Source organism: Sciurus vulgaris (assembly GCF_902686455.1).
Source record: "Sciurus vulgaris genome assembly, chromosome: 16".
Taxonomy (NCBI): domain Eukaryota; kingdom Metazoa; phylum Chordata; class Mammalia; order Rodentia; family Sciuridae; genus Sciurus; species Sciurus vulgaris.
In genome coordinates, this window is record NC_136477.1 from 57,413,484 (window position 1) to 57,439,124 (window position 25,641).

The 25,641-nt window shown below is 42.7% G+C and overlaps 1 protein-coding gene across 5 annotated transcripts in view; it reads left to right on the forward strand.

The window, feature by feature from the left end:
* PTPRG (protein tyrosine phosphatase receptor type G) overlaps positions 1-25,641 on the forward strand; it is a 718,545-nt gene that overhangs the window by 585,453 nt on the left and 107,451 nt on the right. For all 5 annotated transcript variants that reach the window (XM_079114373.1, XM_079114370.1, XM_079114369.1 and 2 more), the window contains 2 exons: positions 157-314; positions 11,940-12,132. In XM_079114373.1, the coding sequence (XP_078970499.1) occupies positions 157-314; positions 11,940-12,132 (351 nt within the window). The remainder of the gene's footprint in view (positions 1-156; positions 315-11,939; positions 12,133-25,641) is intronic.

Below are 25,641 nucleotides of genomic sequence, written 5' to 3' on the forward strand. Positions count from 1 at the left end.
GGAAATGCTACCTTGGTTTCTGAGACTTCCCACTGAGACCCAATACCAGTACTTCTCAGGATATAAACAGGGCTTTTGATGTTGCACCAGCCAGCTGTGGGTTTTGGCTACCTCTGTGGCAGGCAATTCTCACCATTTCTTTCCTCTTTCCCACAGAGAAGGAGACCTTCCTGGACCCCTTTGTCCTTCGCGACCTCCTGCCTGCATCCCTGGGCAGCTACTACCGCTACACAGGTTCTCTGACCACCCCACCCTGTAGCGAGATTGTAGAGTGGATTGTCTTCCGAAAGCCTGTCCCCATCTCTTACCATCAGGTGGGTATCTGCCCCAAGTGGGGAACCCTGTTTACCTCTTTTGTACCCATGTGACTGTCCACCATTCTTACATGTCAACAGTTAGGACTTTTTTTTTCTGTTTCTTCACTTTTCATTGATTTCTTCATTCTTTACAACAGATGTGTTTGTGAATAGAAGAAAAGTAAAATATAAAATGTGTTTCTTGGTTGCAAATGAGCTAAGGTAGATGAGGAGGATGGCAGGCATGAAATATGGAAAGACTCAGTCTTAATAATTATGATCCATGATGATACCTTATCCTAGAGCCTCTTCTAAACTTTTTGCATATGTTAACCCATTCATGTAGTAATAGCTAGTAACCCAGTGAAGGTATCTATTCCCAAAGCTCTAACAACTGAGCATACCCCATAGCTCAAAGAAATGAAAATACCCACATACAGAAAGAAATGAAATAAAACATCATTGACGAAGCACTTTCTGAATGCTGAGGACTTTAGTAAGCACTTTACATATTTCAGCTTTACTGGTGGCAAAACAACACTGAGAGGTGGAGACACACTAACAATGGCACATGTGCGCCTTGGTGGTAATGGGATCTGGTAATGTGCCCGAGGACTTGTGGTTAGTGAATGATAAGGCCAGAAGCCAGGTGTGGCTTTATCTGATTCTAGAACCCCAATGTTTTTGACCTCTGTCCTGTCCTACTTCCTTCTGTGTGTGATTGGCACAAACCTCACAAGAATCGAGATTGAGGCTGAGTAAGTTAATTATGGGTAAAAATGGATGAAATGGAAATTGGGTTGGGGCATTGCCCGAGGAATGTTAGCCACCAGCAGAGAGAGGGATCTTTAAATTACCTCAGGAGGATTAATAGAAGGGTAGAATTCTTGGAAAGGACATGTTGTTAAAAATTCAGCATGCCCTGAGATAGAAAAAGAGTAGGATTTCTTTTGCATAATTCTGGAAAATAGAGCCAGGAACAATGGGTGGGATTTGTAGGAAAGTGAATCTGACTTTCACTAACCAGGAATGTCTAAAAATGGAAGGTTCTTATCAGGGCACTCAGTAGAAATGAGCCCCTCATCCCCACCCTGTCAGCTTTGCAGATAAGAATAGGGACATTGTAGAGAGAAGGGTGACGTTCTGGAATTCTGCAATAATACCAGTTGTATAACTAAAGACACAGACGGCAAGATTTTGAGCCTGGCTGGTATTGGGGACAGTCCAAAGATTCTCCTAACTAACTTCAGGGCATAGGGTAGGGAAGACGGAATGGGATCAAAGGGTCAGGTCGTATTCTAGTCAGGCCTTTTTTTGGAGAAACTACAACTTAAGTAGCTCAAGAAGGAGTAATTTAAAGAAACACCAGTAAGGCCATTTAGAGATGAAGCCAATTGAGTTTCATCCTGAATAGGACCATAACCACAAGGTGAAGTTTGTGGTTCTGTCTTACAGAGTCCACATAGTGTGTGTGTGTGTGTATGTGTGTGTGTGTGTATCTGTCTGTCTGTCTGTCTCTCTGTCTCTCTTTCTTCCCCACCCCTCCTTCTCTCCCCCCCTCCCCACCCCTCTCTCTCTTATTTTTGGTAGTGGGAATTAACCCAGGGACACTTAACCACTGAGCCACATCCCCAGCCCTTTTTATTTTTTTTTATTTTGAAGCATGGCCTTACTAAGTTGCTAAGGCTGACTTTGAACTTGCAATCCTCCTGCTTCAGCCTCCCAAGTCCCTGGGAATTAACTGGTGTGTGTCACGGTGGTCTCTTAAACCTTGGAGTTTCTGACGCAATTTTGTGATAAATTCTTTACTTTTGAAAAATTCAGGTCCCTGCTTCTCAGTTTGTTTTCTCTTGGTTCCATGGGCCACTGTGGTTGCCCTAGTATCAGTGAACCTCTAAACTCAAGGGCCACCTACCAACTCGTTTGGGTCTAAGTCAAGTGTTTAAGAAGGTGTGTCTGACTAGATGTTGGCCAACCAACTAATGGGCTGGCCTTGGGTCCTGTCTCCATCCTTAAATAAGTCATCAGGGGTACCAGATAGCATCCCAAGACATCTAGAGTGGCCCTTCCAGGGATGAATGGAGCCGTTTTCTCTATATGAAGGCGGGAACAGGAGAGTCCTTCACCTTCCCAATAAAATTAGGTGGTATGGCGCCAGGCTCAGCTAGTTGATTTGTCCTTCCTGCTGTTGGAAGTCATTTTTACTTTGAGAGTTGTATTCCTTTTGATTCCTCTCTGATGAAAAAGCAAGGACTGGCAATTTGGCTTCTAAACAGGATCTCCCAGCCACAAGGAGATAGTGAAACAAGAAACAAGTTTTCTTCCTAATGGTGAAGCCAACATTGTTTTATTTAAAAAACAAATCAATAAAATTACAATCCAATATTTATTTCTGCAGGGTTAAGGGAAGAATTTTTAAAAATATTTTTTAGGTGTCGATGGACTTTTTTTTTTTAATTATAAAATTCTTCTCTATATGTTAATGGAACTTTGTTTTATTCATTTATTTATATGCGGTGCTGAGAATCAAACCCAGTGCCTCATACATGCTAGGCAAGGACTCTACCCCTGGGTCACAATCCCAGCCCCCTAGTCGATGGACCTTTATTTTATTTATTTATATGTGGTGCTGAGAATTGAACCCAATGTCCCACACATGCCAGGCAAGCACTCTATCACTGAGCTATAACCCCAGCCCCAGGGAAGAATTTTTTTAAGGGATCATTTTTAAAAGAATTTTTAAAAATTTGTCTTCAAAGATTTAAAGGTTTGAAATGAAGAAGTTACAGAAGTGCAGTTTGGCACTTGCCTAGCCTGTGCAAAGTCCTGGGTTTAAGCCCTAGACTACAAAGAAAGAAAGAGGAAGGAAGGAAAGATGGATGGAAGAAAGGGACCAGAGAAGGAGGGAGGAGGGAAGGAAGAGAATTGGGCCATTTTTTTGTAAGAGTTGAGGTAAAGAAGGAGGTGAAGGGTTCCTTAACTGGACAGAATTGAAGAGTGTTAACACAGGCTGCGCTAGCTATTGAGCAGATGCAAACTTAAGGCACAGCTGGGGCTTGGATGCCTGGTCAAGTGTTCATCAATTCAAAGCATTTTGGCATCGGGTAGGTGGAGCTCTTAGGGAGGTCTCTGTTAATACCTGTTTACCCCTCCATCTACCCTCCACCACCAGGACACTCAAGGAGGAGAAATTTTGGACTTTTCTTTGCCTTCCAATACACGACTTCTCTAAGGGTATGCTGTTTCAAGGAAACAGAGAGGAAATAAATTAGTCATATTTACTTTCCAATTTTTGTGGGGGGGTGCTGGGGATTGAACTCTGGGGCACTTGACCCTGAGCCATACTCCCAGCCCTTTTTTGTATTTTATTTATAGACAGGGTCTCACTGAGTTGCTTAGTGCCTCGCTTTTGCTGAGAGTGGCTTTGAACTCGTGATCCTCCTGCCTCAGCTTCCTGAACCACTGGGATTACAGGTGGACAATACCACGCCCAGCTCTAATTTCTTTACTACAACCATCCTCGGGTAATACTTTAGATTCATCAGGCACTACCTCACGCATCCCTGTTTCCTTCCGAGGGAGGAAGGTGACCCGTGTTCATGTGACCTAACTGAATCCTTGCTGGCTAGCTTCAACAAGGTCGCAGCTATGTCAGTCCTTGGATAGGAAAGCATTAGCCATCCAAGTATTATGACTTCAGACCTTCCCACCCTGACATTGCCAGTATTCTTTCTAAAGTTTAACACAGAATGTTCATTTCAGAAAGGCAAACAGCCAATTCAGAGAAGCCAAGTAGTTAGGAATTCCCCGTCTGCTTCTATCAGAAAGAAAACATTCCTAGACCTTCATTCCTCTGTTTCCCTAAAGCCTTGGTCTCCTCTCTTCTCATCTCTTTGATCCCATGTGGTTGCCTTCAAGCAATGAAAATGAGAGTGAGCACACCTTAAGATTCAGTGGTAGCACAAGCTGGCAACGCCTGTGACGTGGCTTTCTTTGAAGCCTTGCAGAGTACACATGAATAGCCACTTATCTTTCCTCTTTCATTCTCTTTTGTGAGTCGAACTGAACATGTAAATCAGCTCTGTAGTCAGTGAACTCTGGCTTGTGTGATGATCTACAGAAATACAGGATTGCCAATGGAATCCTACAGTGGCTTGGCTGGCCAGCAGACATCATGGTTTAATATGACTACATTAAACATCAACTGTAAATATCAGGCTCAAATCATGCTGTGACCTTGGCACCCAAACAAAATGGTGGCACCCTGGGTGTTAATGTGGGAGGTCAAAGGAGCAGGACTAGTACATGGAGCAAGACTGGCACATGGAGCCTGTGGTGTGTTCATATCAGTCAGGGAAGATGATTATCTTTGAGTCCAGTGTTGTAGGATTTGTTTTATTCTAGAACAGGGATTCTCAAAAGATGGCTGTTTGCCCATTGGCAACCATCTCAGTGCATCCTACCTAGGGCTGTTGCTTCTGTAGGAAATGTGACACTGCCTGTAATGTCCTCTGGTGTGGATTTTAAGTGCTGCTTAGGGGTGCTATCATAAAAGTAGTCAGAAGTCTGAACATATCTAATTTGTTTGCCCTTGGATCTTTGATTTTTTTTTTTTCTAATGGTAAGCTGGACCAGATAGGAAAAGCTCATTTATATGACCCCTTTTAAACCAGTTATCTCTGTCATAAAGAGTAAAGAAGCTCTTTGGGGTTAAGACAATGTGCTTTGGGCAAACTGCCTGGCTTCCATTCCTAGCCCCATTCTTAGGCCAAATGACTCAACTGCTGTACTACTCAATTCCTCATTTTTCTCATCTACAAAATGGTAATGTTGTAGGCATCAGAAAGATCAAATGGGCTGGGTATAATGGCACACACCTGTAATCCCAGCAGCTTGGGAGGCTGAGGCTGGAGGATCTTGAGTTCAAAGCCAGCCTCAGCAACTTAGCGAGAACCTATCCCTAAATAAAATATTAAAATGGGCTGGGGATGTGGCTCAGTGGTTAAGCACCCCTGGGTTCAATCCCTGGTAGCAAAATAAATAAATTAATAAATAAAAGATCAAATGATGATGTGTACATGAAAGATGTACACAAGTGCTTGGCAACCAGAGGATGCTACTGGAAGATAATTAGGTGGATTTTGGGTTCTGTTGCTGTTATTAAATGATCCCCTGTAGGGCAGCATGGTCCAATAGAAATAAAGCAAACTACACACATCATTTTATTTTCTCTAGTAGCCATGTTGAAAAAAATGTAGACATCAGGTGAAATTAATTTTAATAATATAACTTATTTAACTAAATACATCCAATATTATTATTTCAGTGTAGACTAGCCACAGTGCTAATGGAATGGCCATGTGTGGCTGCTGGCTGTCATGCTGTAAGGTTTATCTCAAGGCCATGACAACCAGCAAGTGCCTTAATTCAGGAAGCTTCTGTTCCAGCACTATGCGATGTGTGGTGCATATGAACAAAGGCTTCTGAACAGTGGCATGAAGATTCCATCTTTAATCCAAAAGTGAGAGCTTTCTTCATTAATTATGGTGAAGTTCCTTTCTTCCTATTATTGCCTTCACAGAAAACTCACTGGGGCCACAAGAGGGACCTGGCTCCGCATTTAGCTAACTATTCTCAGATTTCGTTTGTGGTTCTGTAAGTAAAACTTTGGATGCTCCAGGCTATGGGGAATTTAATATTCTGTCCTTATTGTCTGGTTTAATAATGGGGCAACAAAACAGGGCCTGCCTTGCCATCCCTCAAATGTGCAGAGAAGCCAAAGTGTCTCTGTGACCTTAGGTGAGACGTTTCAATTTCCTAATGCTTATCCTTGGGTTTCTTATTGTGCTAATAATGGACTCTGGTTTTGTTTAATTGCCACTATATACCCAACCCTTAAAACATTGTGCATATCACCCTTTTAATGGTTCATAATTCTATTTCCTCTGGTCTCATCTCTGCGTTCCTTCACCAGGTCCCCTCCCCACATCTTTTGCACAAGGACTCTTGCTGCGCACGAATGGCACAAATAGGTTTCAACTTTCCTTTGATTTGAACCGACAGATTAAAAACTAATTACTCTCTGTAATACTTTTATAATAAAAACTAAGTTGAAATGATTTATACACACTTCCAGCCAACCCATTTGCAATTCAAGGTTAAAATTGTTCTTGAAACAGCACCAGTTAAAATGCAATTACAACTCCCCAAGCAGGGATAAAAGAAAGATATGTTTTACACGTTCCCTTCAAAAGTTAAAAAGTCCATTTTGTATTATAGAAATAAAAACTTTCATTTATTTTTACGAAATGATAAAGACTTCATTAGTTGTGTTAAAGTAAAGATAAATCCGAGTGTTTTTATTACCCACCTCTGGAGGAGGGTAGAGTGAATGAAAGAGAGAGCTCTGTGAGGGGAGGGATTTTTTTACACCTGCCATCTTGCTCATGCCACCCAGGTCCTTCTGTAATGGGCCACAGTCGGCTTCTTTTCAGAGTGCAGAAGAAGATAAGGAGATTTATGTTGCCAGTGCTGGGTTCCCTTCTTGAATAACCTCAGGGTCAGCTGAAAGGAGTTGTTTGGGGACTTCTGCTTTCTCCACATTCAGTCTCTCCAGTGCTGTGTTTCTCTGTCAGTAAGTCACCTGAGGACCTGCAAAGAGTGTGGCATGAAGTGGTAGAGAGCAGGAGAAACAGTCTCACAGAATTTTTTTTTTTTTTTTTTTTTTTTTTTTTGGTACCAGGGAATGAACCCAGGGTCACTTAAATACTGAGCCACATCCCCAGCCCTTTTTTATATTTTATTTAGAGACAGGGTCTGAGTTGCTTAGGGCCTTGCCAGATTGCTGAGGCTGGCTTCGAACTCTCGATCCTCCCTCCTCAGCCTCCTTAGCCACTAGGATTACAGGTGTGTACCCTGCACCTGGCTATATATCATTTTTGCATAAGGACTTGCACATAATAAATGCTTAATATCAACTGCTAATGTTATATTGTAATAATAGCATTAATAATTATTAATCAGAAGTTAGAAACATAATGTCTTCAAAGTGCTTAAAAAGTTCCTGGCACATAGTAGGCTTAATAAATATAAGTTGGGTATGTGTCAGTATTCCCAGTGGCTTGGGAGGCTGAGGCAGGGGTTTTCCAAATTCAAAGCCAGCCTTAGCAATTTAGCTAGGTCCTAAGCAACTTAGACCCCATCTCAAAATAATTTTTTTTCGAGGTGGGGGTACTGGGCATTGAACCCAGAGGCTCTCAAACACTAAGCCTCATCACACCTCACCCATAGCCTTTTTTTTTTTTTTTGAGAGATAAGATGTCCCTAAGTTGCTGAGGCTGGCTTTGAATTTGCAATACTCCTGCCTCAGCCTCCTGAGCTGCTGGATTTTAGGTGTGTTCCACTGCGCCCAGCTTCAAAATTAGAAAAAAAAAAAAATTAAAAGGAATGAGGCTCAGTGGTTAAACAGACCCGGGTTTTGGTACCAAAAAAAAATAAATAGGTTATAAGGAGGAAAAGAAGAGAAAGCAGATAAGAGACTACTTTACAATGGTTGTAACCATTGAATTCAATCATAATTACCACATTCTTCATAAGAGAATAACAGCGATAGTGATAACACTTACTGAGCACCTACTCTGTGCCAGAAATTATTCCAAACATTTTATATATAGTAACTCATTTACTAGAAAAATTACACAAGGGGTAGATAATACTCTTATTTCTGTTGAACAAATAGGGACACTGAGACACAAAAAGGTTAAATAAGTTTCCAAGGCCGTACCTCTGTGAAGCAGGGTAAAAAATAGGATTTTAAACCCAGGTAGCAAGAGTAAAAGTTTTTATATTGGAGAATCAGGCCCAGGACCTCACAGTTAAGAATGGAAGACTGGGAATAAAACTTTACCTAAAAAGAATTTAATGGTGTAAGGAAATTTCCACAGTGAAATAAAGTGAATAAATTGCATTTACAGTTATAAATAAGAAAAGAACGGAGACTGGGCTGATGGTGAACAGAGGCGACACCATCTGGTATACATTATTGAAGAATCGTGTGCCTTTTAACCAGATCTAGAAGGGTTAACAACCAGAGATGTGCACTGGGCAGAGGGACACAGCTGCCTGTAGGGTCTGTGCCGAGGCTGCCATGGTCTGCCATGCTGCAGACTCTGGGGACACCTTCTTGTTGTGGTCTCATGCTCCACCCCAGGAACTGAAGAGAATGGAAGATCAAGGCAGGAATGGAGATCCCAGGGACCACCTGAAGTATGCACCTGTAGATTTCTGGCCCAAATGATGCACATTGTAACATGCAAAATGTAGACTACCCTCAGCAGACCAAGAATCATGGTGGTGTCTGCTCTGTGGCCAGGCATGCCAGTTCCCAAAGAGGCCACTGGCAGTCTTCATTCCATCTCGAGGAATGGCTGCCAACCTACCCAAGGGCATTTGACAAGTCTGCTAAGCTTGTCCTCCTTGAACTCCTGTGTGACTGTCAGATGAAGCTGTGATCCAGTTGACAATATAATATAATTCAGGTCATCTGTTCACTCTCAGAAGCATCTCATCCTTCCTTCAAAATCTGGGCAGGTTGAGTTAATGACAAGGAAGCAGCCCGAGCTTTTAAGCCGGATGCAGGATGTCATTAAGCTCTAAGCACAATTTAAGTGAAGGCATGTTTTGTGTGTTAAATTTGGAACCTGCCTCTTTTTGCAGTTATGTGACTAATTCTTTCCTGAGGTTTCAGAAATAAACTTTTTAGGAGAACTAAAGTCTCACTATGAAATAAGCAAGCACTGTAGAGAATAAACCAACTTTGGAGCCATATTGCAGAGCCCGTCTCTCAGGCCATCCTTTCTGGCGTCTCCGAGATGAGCCTATTTCAGGAGAGACTGCGATCTCTTCCAGAACATTTCCAGTCTAACTCACCCAGTCCATATTTAAGGGAAAAAAAAAAAAAAAAAAAGCTAAAGTATTTCATCCTGAAAGTTAAAAGCGATTCCTTGCCTTATTCAACTCACATCTGTGTGACTTTAATTTTGGCCAATTTCCTTTTATTTGGCCTTCTCCAGACATGAGGAAGATCTGGTCAGCATCTTCCTCATACAAGGGCCTTTAATCAAATTACTCCTTACTCGACTTTTCTTCAGGCTAAACAATTCCACTGTCTTTAACCTTTCTTCGCAGGATTTATTTTCCATCCTTTTAATCATGTCTGTTGGTCTTGCCCTGGACCATTTCCAGAGGGTTTTTGTTAATTCCTTCCATATAATTTTAGAAAGTCATTTTGTCTAACAAAACTGAATCCTGCTATTTTTTTTTTTTTTTTTTAATACTGGGGATTTAACCCGAAAGCACTTAACCATTGAGCCACATCACCATCCCTTTTCCTATTTTAGTTAGAGACAGAGTCTGAGTTGCTTAGGGCCTCGCTAAGTTGCTGAGGCTCACTTTGAACTCACAATCCTCCTGCCTCAGCCTCCCAAGTTGCTGGGAATACAGGTATGCGCCACCATGCCTAGAACCTGCTCTCATTTTTTGATGCATGCAGTCTGATTTTGCCCAACCAGCAAGTGACATTTCTGCATCCAGGTTGTTTTTTTTTATAATACCTTTTGTTGTCTTCTATTTGTGACTCCTCCTTTGGTGACTCCTATTTGGACAGAGTGAACAGTCTGGTTTTCTTTTTTTTTTTTTTTCCCATTTCTTACCTTTCCCTTCTTATAACTATATAAAAAGGCAAATTCTAAACCAAGAGACCAGAGGGTTGTTAGGAGAAGCAGAAGTGACTTGTAGAAAATTGGGATCAGTTAGCCAGGCATGGTGGTGCATGCCTGTCATCCCAGCCACTCTGGAGACTGAGGCAGGAGGATCTCAAGTTTGAGGCCTATCCCAGCAATTTAGTGAGGCCCTAAGCAATTTAGCAAAACCCTGTCTCAAAGTAAAATATTTTTTTTAAAAAAAAGGACTGACATTTTGTAGCTCAGTAGTAAAGCACCCTGGAATTTAATCCCCAGTATCAAAAAAGAAAGAAAATTGGGACCTCTTGGCATAAAGAAAGGGCTTTTGCCCTTAGTCCATGTTTTATCTTTTTTATGAAAAGGCAGAAAAGTTTTCTTCATAGTTGATTTCCCCCTTACATCAGCAGTAGGTGGGGAGGTGGATTGATGGGAGAATCCATATACTTAAATGATTTTTCTTGGCTAAAATCACTATGTGAATTCAAGGCTTTCTCATGCAAAGGGAGTTTCTGATGGTGTTGGTAGTGGGTCATTCTCTAAGGCTGTTTGGGAAACAATGGTGTTAACTCAAAGCTGCAAAAATCTACAAAACCCAGAATCTACAAAAATCTAGGTAGTAATTCTTTTTATTTTTTATTTTGCACATTGGAGTTTGCTACCATCTGGTTCCCAGGAAGCCTAAATCAGCCCCTTGATTCCTGTGAGGAAAGCATCTTTCTTTTTTGGGGGGAAGGGGTGGGTACTAGGGATTGAACCCGGGGGGCGCTTAACCACTGAGCCACATCCCCAACCCTGTTTTATATTTTATTTAAAAACAGGGTCTCACTCAATTGCCTAGGACCTCGCTAAATGCTGCGGCTGGCTTTGAACTCGCTATCCTCCTGCCTCAGCCTCTCGAACCACTGGGATTTCAGGCGTGCGCCACTGCGCCTGACTGGAATGACCTTTCTTAATGGTTTGAATGTACAGAATCCCTTTTGATAATAAAAGTATGATCCTAGAGCTCTGGATTATTTTTCTTTTTGCTCAAACGTTTTGCTAGTACTCTTATGGAAGATGTTTCTTAATATTAATAATCATGTAGCAGCTGATGTTGATTGATGGCTTATTGTATGCTAAGAAACTTACTAGATTTAATCCTTTCAAGAACTTTAGACTATAGGTTCTATGTACAGATCTTTTACACATGAGGAAACTTTAGTTTTAGGAAGCTTGAATAGTTTGTCCACAATCAGGCATTAAGTAATGTTGAACTTGGACAGTTACACTTACTTGTGGGTTTGGTAACTTGGCTTAATTTAATCCCAGGATGTCAGGGGAGGCTTGTTAATAAGGACTAAATCATTAATATTTATCAGTTGAACTCTTATTGTGTGCCAAGAACTGTTTTGAGCACTTTACCCTGAGTATTGTATTGGTGTCTCATGTTTACCAAAACCCTATCAGGTAGATGCTCTTTAACAGTTATCACCATTTTATTGAAGGTGAGGCTCCAGTGAGGCTCAGAGAGGTTAAGCAACTTGCTGGGATCACTGAGTGAGTGAGGAATGAAGGTAGATTTCATACCCAGGCTGTCTGGCTCCAGGACCTACCAGGTTTACCATAAGTCTGTTCCTTCCCCTCATACTATAAGTCTTGGCAGGGAACATTGTAGAAAGGACTCTTACCTGAGATAGACTCCAATAGTTCTGTACATCCTTCAAATGAACAGTGTTCCAGGTTAGCTGGCAGTGGAGAGACCATAGCCATATAAGCTGCTGGCAGGCGTCCTGCAGGTTCATCAGCCTTGGCATCAGCTCTGCCTACCGTTCTGTGCCCTTATAGCCCCCACCTGCTTTGGACCACAGAGCATTTCTAATTGATGTGGATTTTTTTTCCCTCCCCTCTCTGGTTTTCTGTTCAGCTGGAGGCTTTTTATTCCATCTTTACCACGGAGCAGCAAGACCATGTCAAGTCGGTGGAGTATCTCAGAAATAACTTCCGACCGCAGCAGGCTCTGAATGACAGGGTGGTGTCCAAGTCCGCCATCAGGGACGCCTGGAACCACGACATGGCAGACTTCTTAGAAAACCCACTAGGAACAGAAGCATCTAAAGGTAAAGTTGAATGAAGTGTCCTGGCCTTGAGGAAGATTCCTTATCAAAAATTGCTTTAAATTAAAAGTAGTTCAAAGCCAGCCAAGAATTGGAACTTGGTATAAGAGTGTATCATTCTCTGAGTAGAAACTGGCCTGGAAGATGAATAGAAGCAGTTGTAGGAAAAACTTGGGTTAAATAGATATATTAAAAATTGCCCTTTTGGGCTGGAGAAGATAATACACTCCTGTAATCTCAGCAGCTCTAGAGGCTGAGGCAGGAGGATCATGAGTTCAAAGCCAGTCTCAGCAACTTAGTGAGGGCCTAAGCAACTCAGTGAGACCCTATCTCTAAATAAAATATAGAAAAGGGCTGGGGATGTGGCTCAGTGGTTAAGCGCCCCTGGATTCAATCCCCAGTACCAATAATAATGATAATAATAATAATAATTTAGCCCTTTTGACTAATAATAGATCAGTCATGCTCTCTGCATTTGTACCTTGTACTTCAAAACTAATCAGTAGCATCTAAAGAATACTTTTGCAGAATGTCTCACTCTTTCTCTGAGCTCAAACATTAGGACCTTCGAGTCACTCCCAGGACCCAGCATGCAGCATTTCTGCTCAGGTCCAAACCAGCAAATGCTCCCGCTCTGCCTCTCCACCCCTACTGGAGTCTTCTTCACACTATTGAACAGTTAATTCCCATATCTGAGAAGCCTAAGCTTATCAATTTCAGGCATCTTAATCTTTTCTATTTTTGCTTTCTTGTGTGAAATGAGCATGAGTTTCTCTCCCAGGGAACTAGAAAGAGGAACCCTCCTTCCTTCGGGCTCTGGAGTTTGCCATCCTGTGGCATGCAGCTTGGGAAGCACGTGGAGGAATCAGGCTGTCCAAAGCCCTGGTGCTTTGAAGGGAAGAAGGGAAAAGTAGATATTTTCCTTTGGTGTGAAGTGGGGCATTTCCTAGCCTCATCCTCCCTTCCTTCAGAACTGGGAGACCTGGGAAGAGCTTTGTCATTTATTGGCGTGGACTAAACTGTGGCCTTCAGTGTGGTCAATGAAGTGGGGAGCTTTTGTTTCAAGAGGACCCATTTTTAAGCATATGAATTCTGTAGGAACAGGTGGGGTGAGATTGTATTCCACAGGTAACTGCTCAGACACACTTTTTTGAGAAGAAGGATCCTGTTTTCAGGCTCTTCTACCTGAATATGGGTTGAAAGAAGAGGATGGAAGTTGGGGCATGTGATCCTTCCCTTCCTGTCTCTCTGATTTTCTGTGAGAAGCTCACCTAGCCAGATTCCCTCAATTTCAACTTGAGATTCAAGTCATCCACGCTGATACTGTGTTGAGGGCATTACTAGGGGAATTGGGAGAATTCAGAAGCTCAAAACCTGTGAGAGTTTTCAGGTCAGGCGAGCATAGAAAACTTCACTTGGGATAATTTTTTAATTTAGCCAAAAATTAAAAATATATATATAAATAAATAGACCTGAACTCAAAGGCTTTCTCCCAAGGGAACTTGCTTAGGAGAAGTGGGGCTCTAAGGGAGAGATATGTAGAGGGTGAGGAATTTATATCTCAAGTGAGCACAAGATTTGGTGGCTCAGAATTGCTGAGACTGTGACGCTGATAAATGGGCTGAGCCTGCAACAGATACATCTGCCATATAGAGAGAGTGTGCGGCCTTTATTAGCCAGTACAGAATATAATGGTTTCCTGAGCTTTAAAGTGTCAAACTAGGCAAGATCCTCCACCAAACAGGCCATTTCTGAACTTGGCCTGAGCAATAGACCCGTCCTTAAATGTGGAGAATTACTTAGTTTTATAAGATTTGTTCCAAATATCGTGCCCATTGCTGACTTTTACCTTGCATGAGTTTTAAAATAATTTCTGATCTTTCTAGAGGCACAGAGAAAGAGAGATCCAGGCACAGTTCTGTTCAAGTTCTTAACACCATAGGGAATGAAAACTTTCTCTTTACCCACCTGAGGTAATTGAGTCAATGAAATTAACTGTAGGCAGATTAATAGGGGAAAAGGTCTATGAATTTATTGGATGTACAGCAGCATCACACTTAAGAAGAGTGAATATTCAAATATGCAGTGGAATCTCAAAGTTTATATGCTCACTTCAGAGGGGAGAGGGTACACAGTAACTCAGAGGAGAGGAAATGATGTCTGGCAAAGGCAAATGTGTCCTTAGAAGAATAGGTGACAGCCTGTGGCAAAGTCTATCAGGCATGTTGCTAACCTCTAGTCTCCTCTCTTGTGATACAAGTCGGTCTTTTCTGGTTGGTGAAATTCCCAGAGAGGGCATGCATGATCTTGAGTTCCTTTTAGAGATGTGTCTGCAGGCAGATAAGGAGAACCCAGACAATGCAATTCCCTGCATTTGCTGTTCCCCAAATGCCCTGTTTGGAATCCAAAGTAGCATATTTGGGCATGTCATTTCTTTCAGTGTTTTTTGTTTTTTTTTTTGGCATTGAGAACACAGAAATGCTTAATCACTGAGCCACATCCCCAACCCTTTTTTGATATTTTTATTTTGAGACAGGTTCTCTTTAAGTTCCTAGAGCCTTGCTAATTTGCTGGTGCTGGCCTCAATCTTACAATCCTCCTGCCTCAGTCTCCTGAGTCACTGGAATTACAGGCATGCATCACCACACCCAGCCTTCTGCATATTTATTAGAGTGTCCCATATACACAGTAAGGTCACATGTAATAGGTGCATATCATGATAAATGTCCCCAAACGTGTAACATACCTGAATAACAAGTACCCAGATTAAGAAGTCAACATTCCCAGCACGCCAGAGTACTCATGACTGTCTGATCCCAGTGTGACCACCACTGGAAAGCAGCTTTGCCCATTTGTACATTTCACATACTTAGAATCACCTGGCGTTTCCTTTGGCATGTCATGCTTCTTTTGCTCCTTGTTGGTTTTGAGTATTACCTATGTCCTTGCCTGTAGCTATAGTTCTTTCTTACTGCTGATTTCTTAGTGTAACTATTTCGGAATTTATTTATATCTTACATTATACATGAACTCATGGATTTTCTCCAAGGTTTAGTGATTATGAAAGATTATTGGGCATGCTTTTTGATGAATCTACAGACTCATCCCTATTGGATATATGTACACAGGAGTGAATGGCTGCATCCTAAACTGTGCATGTTGAGGTTTGGATAGGCATTGCCGGACAGTTCCAAATGTGATTGTGTATATCACTTTACACTTCTTCCTGCAGATAGGAAATTTCCTTTTTAAACCAGTACTAGGAATTAAACCCAGGACCTCCAGCATGCTAGGCAAGCACTGTATCACCAAACTACATCCTCAACCCTCCTTTTTTTTTTTTTTTTTTTTTTTTTTTTTTTTGGTACTGGGGATTGACCCTAGGGGCCATTAACTACTGAGCCACATCCCCAGCCTTTTATATATATATATTTGTTTTCTTTTCTTTTCTTTTCTTTCGTTTTCGTTTTTTGAGACAGGGTCTTCCTTAGTTGCTGAGGCTAGCTTTGAACTCCCGTTCCTTCTGCCTCAGCCTCCTGAGCCACTGGGATTAAAGGTGTGCACCACGGCACCAGTCCCCATCAATGTTTTTTAAACAGGCTTTTGGGTGGGCATATGCACATAAAATTCAGGTATTATAAATGTGCAGTCTGATAAAGTTTTAGTAAATTTATAGCCATGCTGCCATAGCAGTTGTCAAGGTGTAGGGCACTTGATGGCCATAGTTTGTGTATGCCCACCTGAGGTCATTGCTTCCTCCTCAACCCCAGGCAACCTCTAGTCTTTGTCTTTCACTTGGTGGTAGGATTTTAAGAGTCATCCACATTGTGGTATATATGGGTAGATCGTTGCTTTTATTGCTGAATATTACCTCTGCTTTATTGAGATATAATTCACATATCAAAGTTCATTCTTTTCAAGTGTACACTTCAGTGGTTTTTGGTGTATTCACAAGGTTACACAACCATCACCAGAACACTTTCATTACCCCACAAAGTAACTCTAAACCCATGAGCAGGTCACTCCCTGTTCTCCTTCCCCTCCTGTCCTCAGCCCTCAGCCCCAGGCAACCACAACATATATTCTATCTCCAAGGATTTCTATATTAGGCAGCTTTTCATTCCTATGACCAAAATACCTGACACAAACAACTTAGAGAAGGAAAGTTTATTTGGGGCTCACTGTTTCAGAGGTTCACTCAATGGTTGGCCAACTCCATTGCTCTGAGCTTGAGAGAAAGAGACAGAATGTCCTGGTAGAATGGCATGGCAGAGGAAGACTGCTTGACTCATGCAGCCAGGGAGCAGAGAAAGAGAGATCCAGGCACTGGGGACAAAATTTAAGCCCCAAAGGCACACCCCCAGTGATCTACTTCCTCTAACCATGCCCCACCTGCCACTGGTTACCACCTAGTACAGTTGTCCTTTGAAATTACTAACCCATCAAGTGGATTAATCCATTGATTCACTTATAACTCTCATAAGCTAATCATTTCATCTCTGATATTTGTCCATCATCTAACACTCAGACTTTTGGAGATACCTTATATCTAAACCATAGCAATTTGTTTATTCTGGACGTTTCCTGAAAATAGATCATAGAATACTTTTGTCTCTGGCGTCTTTCACTTAACAAAATATTTTTAACATCCGTGCATATAGGAGCATGTATTAAAGATTAGTTCAATTTTATGGCCAAATCATGTAGCACTATTTAGCTATACCACTTTTTGTTGATCCATATATCAATTACTAGGTATTTTGTTTTCTTTCCACTTTTTGCCTATTATGAATAATTTGCTCTGAACCTTCACATTCAAATATGTTTTCATCTCTTAGACATAAACTCAGGAAAATTGCTGAGTCCCATCAACCCTAAGTTTGTAGTGTACTACTGCCTGTTTCCAAATTGGCAGTACCCATTTATATTCCTGACAACACTGTGTGAAGGTTCCAGTGTCTTTGCCAGCACTGGGTATTGTGTATCATTTTTATTTTAGGTGTCCTAGTAAATGAGAAATAGTTTTCTTTTATACTTTTTTATTTTGAGACAGGGTCTCAATGAGTTGCTTAGGTCCTTGCTAAACTGTGGTAAAAAAAATATGAAAAAGTGTTCAACATCTAACAGTAAGAGAAATGCACATTAAGACTACATCTTGGGGCTGGGGAGATAGCTCAGTTGGTAGAGTGCTTGCCTTGCAAGCACAAGGCCCTGGGTTCGATCCCCAGCACCGCAAAAAAAAAAGACTACGTCTCACTCCAGTCAGAATGGCAGTTTACAAGAATACAAGTAACAATAAATGTTGGCAAGGATATAGGGAGAAAGGTACTCTCATACATTGCATGACAGTATAATTAATTGGACATAATTTTCTTAGCCTTGTATTTGTATACGTGACCAGGGTAACTCCACACTATGTATGACTACAAGAGTGGGAATCTAAATAGAATAAGTTACTCTTTATGTACGTATATTATGCCAAAATACATTCTACTGTCATGTATAACTAAAAATAAAAAACAAATATTAAAAATAAATATGAATTGCTGAGGCTGGTTTTGAACTCACAATCCTCCTGCCTTTGCCTCCCAAGCCACTGGGATTTACAAGTGCGTACCACCATGCCTGGTTCTTCTGTGTTTTTGAATTCCACCTCCCTAGTGATTAAGGATATCACTTTTGTTTTTAAATGCACCTGACCAAATGCTCTGTATTCCCCCTCCCCTCCAGAGAAAACTGGAATCATTCAACAGGGCTATAGGCCAAACTCCCCCCACAGGTGCCAACAGTCTCTGGCAGCATGCAGGACTCGGGTGACTGATCTTTGAGATTTAAGCTGTAAAGAGGCAACACAAAGCCTGGTGCAAGGGGGAAAAAAAAAAAGGTTTCAAGAAGAGGGTGGTATTCTGCAATCTTTGGGTATTGGGTTGTTGTCACAGAAGAAAGGAAAATAAATTTGGAAGGCAGGGGTTATTTAAAAACTTTTTTGGTTAAGGGCCAGATAGTGACTATTTTAGACTTTTTGTAGTTCCAGTGGTCTCTGTTGCAATGATTCAGTACAGCCCTTGTGGACTGAAGGCAGCCACAGACACCTTAGAAATGAATGGGTGTCGGAAATGTCTTCCAGTAAAACTTCAGTTACACAAATAGGTGCAGAACAGATTTGGCCTGGGAACCCCAGTTTACGAACCCCTGCTCTAGGGAGGGGAGACTAAGACGGAGAAACCGTAGGCGTCGTAACACCTAATGTCTTAAAGGTGGTCATGGGACTGGGGATGCAATGCTCAATGGTAAAGCACATGCTTAGCATTCTCGAGGCCCTGAGTTCCATCCTCTGCATTAAGGGAAAAAATGGCAGTAGTGGCCATGACCGAATTGATCAGTTTTGCTTTTCCATTCCACTGCAAGACCCTAGGACCAATTAGAGATTTTTCAACTTGGCAATGGACTACTCACCACTTATCACTTGATCATCTGTCACATCAGAGGTGCTGCCAGAGCCTCAGTTGACTGAACATAGCTCCTTACCACCCCATTCCCCTGGCTCTGACCATGAACTAGCGCACTGCTGTGGTGGGTGCCTGAGGGGACGCACCCCCTCCCTCCCTCTGTCAGGATGATGGGACGTGCTGGAAGAGGAGAAACAGGATCCAGCCTTTCAGTGCCAAGCATGAGAGATGTGGGCACGTAAAACACCAAAGGAAAGGGGAGGAAAAGTCATCTTAATGCTGGATTGTCACTGAAGAACAGCATGATGGGTATCATCCACAAAGAATACAATGCTTCAGTTCCAGTAAATGGAAACAATATTTAGGCTCAGTGGATTGTTCAAGGGACATCCAATCTGCCACTCTGCCCTTTGTCAGTAAATAACTTGGACAGACTTTAGAATTTAATGGGCTGTCATTTCAGTTATTCTGCAGCCTGTCCCAGGCACATGGAAGAGCATTCTGTGATTAAGTGCCGAATATCATCCATTGTGAAGATATTTGGAACAGTGAATGGAGAAAAATAACTTTGCTTCCAACAACATGAAACATATGGTTTATTAATTTAACGAAACCTGTTCAACCCACAGTGGAATCAGAACCACTTGATCTGATAATTTGATTTGATGGCTTAATTAAAGTGACACCGTGTAATGTAATAAAAGCAGAGGAAACAGAGAGGACACTGGGCTCCCTGCATACCCTTCAGTCTTGTAAGTCCGTGCTGTTTTTTTGGAAAATAGTTTTGGCTTCTGCTGATGGATCTCTTTTTCAGCTCCATTTTTCAGTGCTAAAGATTGCTTTCTGTTTTGGCTAAAAGCAGTTCTTAAGGACATACACCTCCACGTGCGAATGCCTGAGTAACTCGCTGATTTTAAATCAGAATACATTGAGGAAGAGTGTCATGTTTTCTACCTAAATTAGCAAACAGAGAAGTAAATCCATGATTGCTTTAAATAAAAAAAAGTTTGACATTGAAATCTTTTTTTTTTTTTTTTTTTTTTTGCTATTTTTGGAGAAAATATTAATGTTGTTCTGTTTTCAGTTTAATCATTTCCAATATGTGGAGTTACTTTATCTTATTAAAAATAGCTCTGATATACATGCTTCATTCCTTTGTAGGCAACTTCCCACTCAGAAACTCTTCCCAAAAGTTGTCCTGTTACTTCTAGAAACTTTCAGAACAGAAAAGCGCTGTGACCCTGGACATTCTCCATTATCTTACTTTTGAAGGTCTTGCCCCACCAAGCCACCAAGCACCCCCACTCCTTTTTTTTTTTTTTTTTTTTTTTTTTTGATACCAGGGATTGAACCCACGAGGGCTTAACCGCTGTGCTACATACCCAGATCTTTTTACATTAGTTTTAGAGACAGGGTCTTGTTAAGTTGCTTAAGGCCTCACTAAATTCCTGAAGCTGACTTTGAATTTGAACTCAGGATCCTCCTGCCTCAACCTCCCCACTTGCTGGGATTACAGGTGTACACCACCATGCCCAGTGGTTCTGCCATATTATATTCAGCATTTTTAAATGCTCAAACACCCCATGATTACCTCAATTTTAGGTACATATGTAAGACTTAGAATAGGTTGCCTTTGATTGGCTGTCATAATGTGGATGTTCTGTAGACATTTCATGTAGCATTTTCTCTGTTCATTTTCTGTTGCTATAGCATAATACCTGAGGCTGGGTAATTTGTTAAAGAGCAGGGGTTATTTTGGCTCATGGTTTTAGAAACTGGAAAGTGCTGGTATCTGTTCAGCTTCTAGTGAAACTTCATGGTAGTTCACATCATAGCAGAAAAAAGAAAAAGCAAGTGACATGGGTAGGAGAGGGACAGAGGACAAAGATACTATCCTGCCTTGTAACCATCTGCTCTCCTAAGAATTGATCATTCCATTAAGAATGGGGCCCCCGTGACCTAATCTCCCCTTAGAGTCCCTATCATTTTCATCACCATGTCAGGGACCATGCCCTAACATGAGTTTGAGTGGAGACAAGCCACATTCAAACCATACCAAATGTCAACTATTTTGCCTTATGTTTTGTGGCCAGTAAATTTCTTTACCTATGTTGGACATCTTCAGCCACCAGTGAAATGCTTATTGACCATGCTGGAATAACTGTGGTATTTAAAAAAAAAAAAAAAAAAAAAAGACTGGGAAGGGGTTTTTGTGCACTAGATGCTACACTGGCCTCTTCCATTCACATAGGCTTTATTTAACCCTCAAAGCCACCTCTGCCAGGATTCGCTGTTCATTCCTCAAATATTTGTTGAGCATCTACTATGACCAAGCTCTGGGCATTAGAAGTCAAGGTGAGTGGGGCAGGAGTCCCTCATCATGGAATTTGGAGTCAGCTGATGATAAGCTGCAGCACTGTTCTGAACAAGTATTCAAGCCAGGTGCTTACAGTGGGGGCTTGAGGAGAGGGCCTTCCTTAGGAAGAGCAAGTTCTGCAGAGAGCTGGAGGGAAAGGCCATTGGTAAAAGCCGTAAGGCATGGGAACCAGCATGGAGCAGTGAACAAATGGGAAGCAAGAGCTCAGAAGAGGCTGGAGAGGGAGGCAGGAGCCAAGTGTAGCAAAGATTTTTCATGGTGAGGATTGTGATCTGACATCAGTGGGAAACCCTAGGAGGGATAATTTTTTTTTATTTATTTATTTATTTATTTATTTATTTATTTATTTATTTATTTAGTACCAGGGATTGGACCCAGGGGCATTTAAGCATTGAGCTATATTCCAAGCCCTTTTTAAACATGATTTTTAGGGACAGTGTCTCCCTAAGTTGCTGAGGCTGGCTTTGAACTACCAAGCCCCTGGGATCGCAGGTGTGTGCCACTGCACTCGGCTCCTCGGAGAGTTTTTAGCAGTGCCGCAGAATGATCCAAACAGAGCCGTGAGCCCGTCACTTGGGCCTTGTGTGGAAGTGTAGGCAGAGGACTTGGAGCCTGCTAGACCAGCAGGAGGCAGCCAGGGGTATTCCAGGTGAGCTGAGGATGACCCATGATAGAGGTAGAAGTGACCAGCTAGGAAGGGATTTTGGAGCAGAGCATTTGGACAGGGATGAGTGGAGCAAGCAGAGAGAGAAGTGCAGTCTTACAGTTTCTCCGTAACAGCTGAGGGCTCGAACACCCACAGAGTATGAGTGATTCATCCAGAGCCTCTCAGCCAGGCAGTGGTAGAGCCAAGGTGTGAACCAAGATCCTCTTCTGTCCCCGCACAGCATTCCTTCCATCGTGTCAGGACTGAGGGAATCCACAGGCAGTGGCCTCCTTATTGTGATGTTATCAGGCGGCTTGAGCAACATAGTATATCACTGCTTTCCTGAATGAAGGGGATTTGAAATGAAACATACTGATGGAGTTCTAGTGCTTTTTCTTTCCTAAGAAGAGACCACTGGCCTCTACTTGGCTTTATCTGTTTTTTCAAGTTATCCTAATTGCTCAGGCCATAGGTCACTGAGGCCCTGGTCACAGGTTCAGTCCCTGGGAGGCCAGTACACCTACTTGATCTGGACAGCAGGACCTTCGAGGAGGAGGATCTTGTGCATCTTTGAATCATCTAGGTACAGTACCTAGAACATAGCAGGTGCACAGGTCGCATCAGTGACTGATGGGACAGTATGAAGCAGTGTCAGAATATAGATTTGGGAGTCAGTCAAAGCTAGACTCCAGTCCTCAGCCAACCATTTTCTCCTACATGACTTTGCCCAGTTGGCATCTAAACCTCTGTTTCCTTGTCTCTAAAAATAGAAATAATACACATACCTCATATCAGCCTTTTAAATGAGACAGTAACAGGTTAAATAGTACAAGATCTGAGACATGGAAAGTAGTCTGCAAATAATTGTACTCTCTGGTCAGTGGATCAGTGGTGGCTTCTTTGCACACTCAAGAGCCACCTGTTGTATATGACAGACATTGGAGAATGCATTTCAGAATGAGGGCGTATGAAGCCAGTCCCTTTGCACCTGTTGCAGCCTTTCCAGGGAAACCCATATCCCTTAATGTGGTCTACCAGCTAAGTCCTGCCCCCTGCTTAGACTCGTCTCGCCCATCACTTCCTTTGGCTTCCTGTGCTGCAGTCTTCAATGCTGAAGAGCATCAGGCCCCTGTCTCAGCTAGGATGTTTGCTTTTCCCCTCATGTGCAGCTCTCCCGCTAGCCCATAATCTCCATGAGGGATATGACTTTATTTTTTCCCCCTCTCTCTCTCTCGAATGAAGGGTGCTGTAAGGGTACTGATGATTTCTCAGTAAATATTGTATTGAATAGATGAATGGGAAAATGGATGGGTGGATGCATGGAGGCATGGATGGATGGACAGATTATTAACTCTTGCATGGCAGGTGACCAGGATTAAAAGTTTCTTGCCACAAGCATTGGCACAACCAGGGCATTTGACATTTAGCCCTGCTAGGCACTCTTGTGGGGAGAGTATAGCCAGGCATTTGGAGTTAGATTCCAGGCCATTTCAAGGACCTGAAGTCAGAAGCTTCGGCTATTTGGGAAGCTGTCCTCCACTCTCACCAAAAAACACTTTAGATGGAAACATTCATTCTGAAAAGTAAAGAAGTAAAAAGAAAAGAAGACACAGCTTTCCCCACTGTCCCAAGGAACAGCCTAAAGGCAGAGAGTTGAAGACACTTAGGGTGGCAGGGGCCGGTGGCAGGATGCTCCCAGGTACCACTGCTGTCATGGCTTGGGAGTTGTTGAGTGGAGTCAGGTAACAGAGAGGAGGGCCTATCAATCATTTTCAAACTTTATACATTTTACCTCATTAGTAATCCTCTGTCTCTAGGCAGGTGGGCAGAGTTTGATGCTCAAGGCCAACTTGGCATCCTCCTTCAGTTTCTGCTTTTCTTTGCTCACCAGAAGAATTTTCTCTGACATTGGATTTGTTTGTGCGGGCACCATGGTGCTTGTGAACAGCAATCTGGAAATTAATAAAGGACAACAGCATCCTTCCTCCCAGAACGACATACCTCACCTTCCTTGTTAACTAGCATTCACAGCCCGTGAAGCATGAGGCTCCGGGATATTTGCATGCAGCTCCTTGGAGCCACAGGAGGAGCAAAGCAGGGAGACAAGACTATTTATCTTCCCCATTCTTCCCAGTGTTTACTCCTCAAGCTGAGGCGATTGAGGTTGTTTTTGTCAGGTACTGTCCAGGGATATGGAAGGAACCTTGCTTTCTTGTAGCATAAGAAATAGTCTCATCTGCCTGCCCCTGAGAATCAAGGAACACCAATGAGCACATAGCAGCGAGGACCCCAACCAGGCCTTCTTTCCTCATAGCATAGCCAGTGGCCCAGTGTCCTCACGGTTGCTGGCTCCACTCTGGGGCAGTTTCATGATTCCAAAGCACTGACTTGGGTTGGAATGAATTTCTTGGCTGTCAGATTTCAAATCTGTGCCTGTGCCAAGAAGCCTCCGCCTGTATATCTGACACTAAATGCTGTCAGGTGTTACCAAGTGCACAGACACGTGTGGTTCCTGTGCTTCCCAGAAGAGAGAAACCTCCTCAGTGAGGAATGTGCTGACCATTTGAAGCGGCAGGTTATCATCTGCCAGCTGCAAAGCCGGAGCTCCTCCAGCTCATGGACCCATGGGCTAAAGGCAGCCACTGGTCAGCTGTGGCTCTGTCTCTTCCCTGTGCTTCTAAATCTTGTGATTTCCAGCTGGGGACCACTAGAGGGCACTGCCTGCTTCTAGTCCAGTCTCTCCATGCAAGTGGCAGCTCAGTTTTGTTTCCTTCTTGGGACCCCTTGACCAAGCCCTATAGGGGCAGCCTGAGGTCAGTTACCTGACCACAGAAGATCCTAAAACCATACAATGTAGGGCCATCCTTACCAAATGGCCATTTGATGGATCCAAACGTTCCATTTGGGGGTCACAGTGAGGTTGGAATCCAAATGATCCTACCACTTCACTTCACAAAGCCCGAACTAAGAGTAGCAGGTAGCTCAGAAGAACCAGAGATCCAGAGCCAGTCTGGCAAATGTCTGGTGAGGGGTCTGGCATTCCTTTCAAGTACAGTAGGTACTGAGCCTATTTCTAAGAGGGAAATTATTTTAAGGGCCAGATGGAAAACAAATGAGGACATCTCGACCAATTCAATCATAATCATCTTAAATAAGTAATTTAAATGAAAGACTAGCTTAGCCCATCTGTGTGAGTGATGAGTTGATTTCTTGCCATGGCTGTTGGGATCACTTAGCCAGCTTGTAGGTTCTTGGATCTTGGATAGTGTTTAGATACCAGTCTTGCATTGCTAAGGGCAGCTTTAGGGCTCTATTTTAAGTGACCCAGCTTCTTCTTCACAGCTTTACTATCATCTTACCAGTGAGAAATAGGAGATTTGGCCAGAGGAAACCCCACCATAATGCAAGGGTACTGGGTGTTTGCCTGCCCTTGATCTGTAGCCTGGTCTCTATACAGATCCTTATTTGGAGCCCACGACTAGAACCAGGCAGGGGAAGCAGAGGAAGTGAAGAAACAGATGTAGAAAGGATGCTGTGTTCAGTTCAGGTGGGATCAGTCTACGTTTCTCTCTTGGCAGGAAATCAGGCCATCTTAGAAGCTGAAAGGAGGGAAGGGTCCCTGAGGGCCTGGAATCCCGCTTCCCACCCAGAATCCAAAATGCAGCTGTTAATGTCCATCGGGGCTGGGAAGATGCACATTCTGAACTTTGTCACCTCCCTTAGCGCCAAGCGGAACAATGCTTTTTCCTGCACAGGACATGGACACCTCCCATATTCCTTAGCTTGTAGAGGAAGAGGGACATCATGTAGAAAAAAAAGACTGTAAGGCAGCAGGAGGGTCAGGAATAGCATAATGTGGGAAAGTCCAAAGCATAGGCAAGGAGCACAGGAGAATCGAATTTCTGCCTCTGCCTTCCTGGGCGGTGCCCAGAGCTGTTGTTGACTGAGCGTGGAGCTCTGTCACGTGCACACCAGCAACGGTTTTCAGATTTGCCATCTTCCATGGTCATTGCAACAGAGTGTCTAGCGCTCACTTGTTT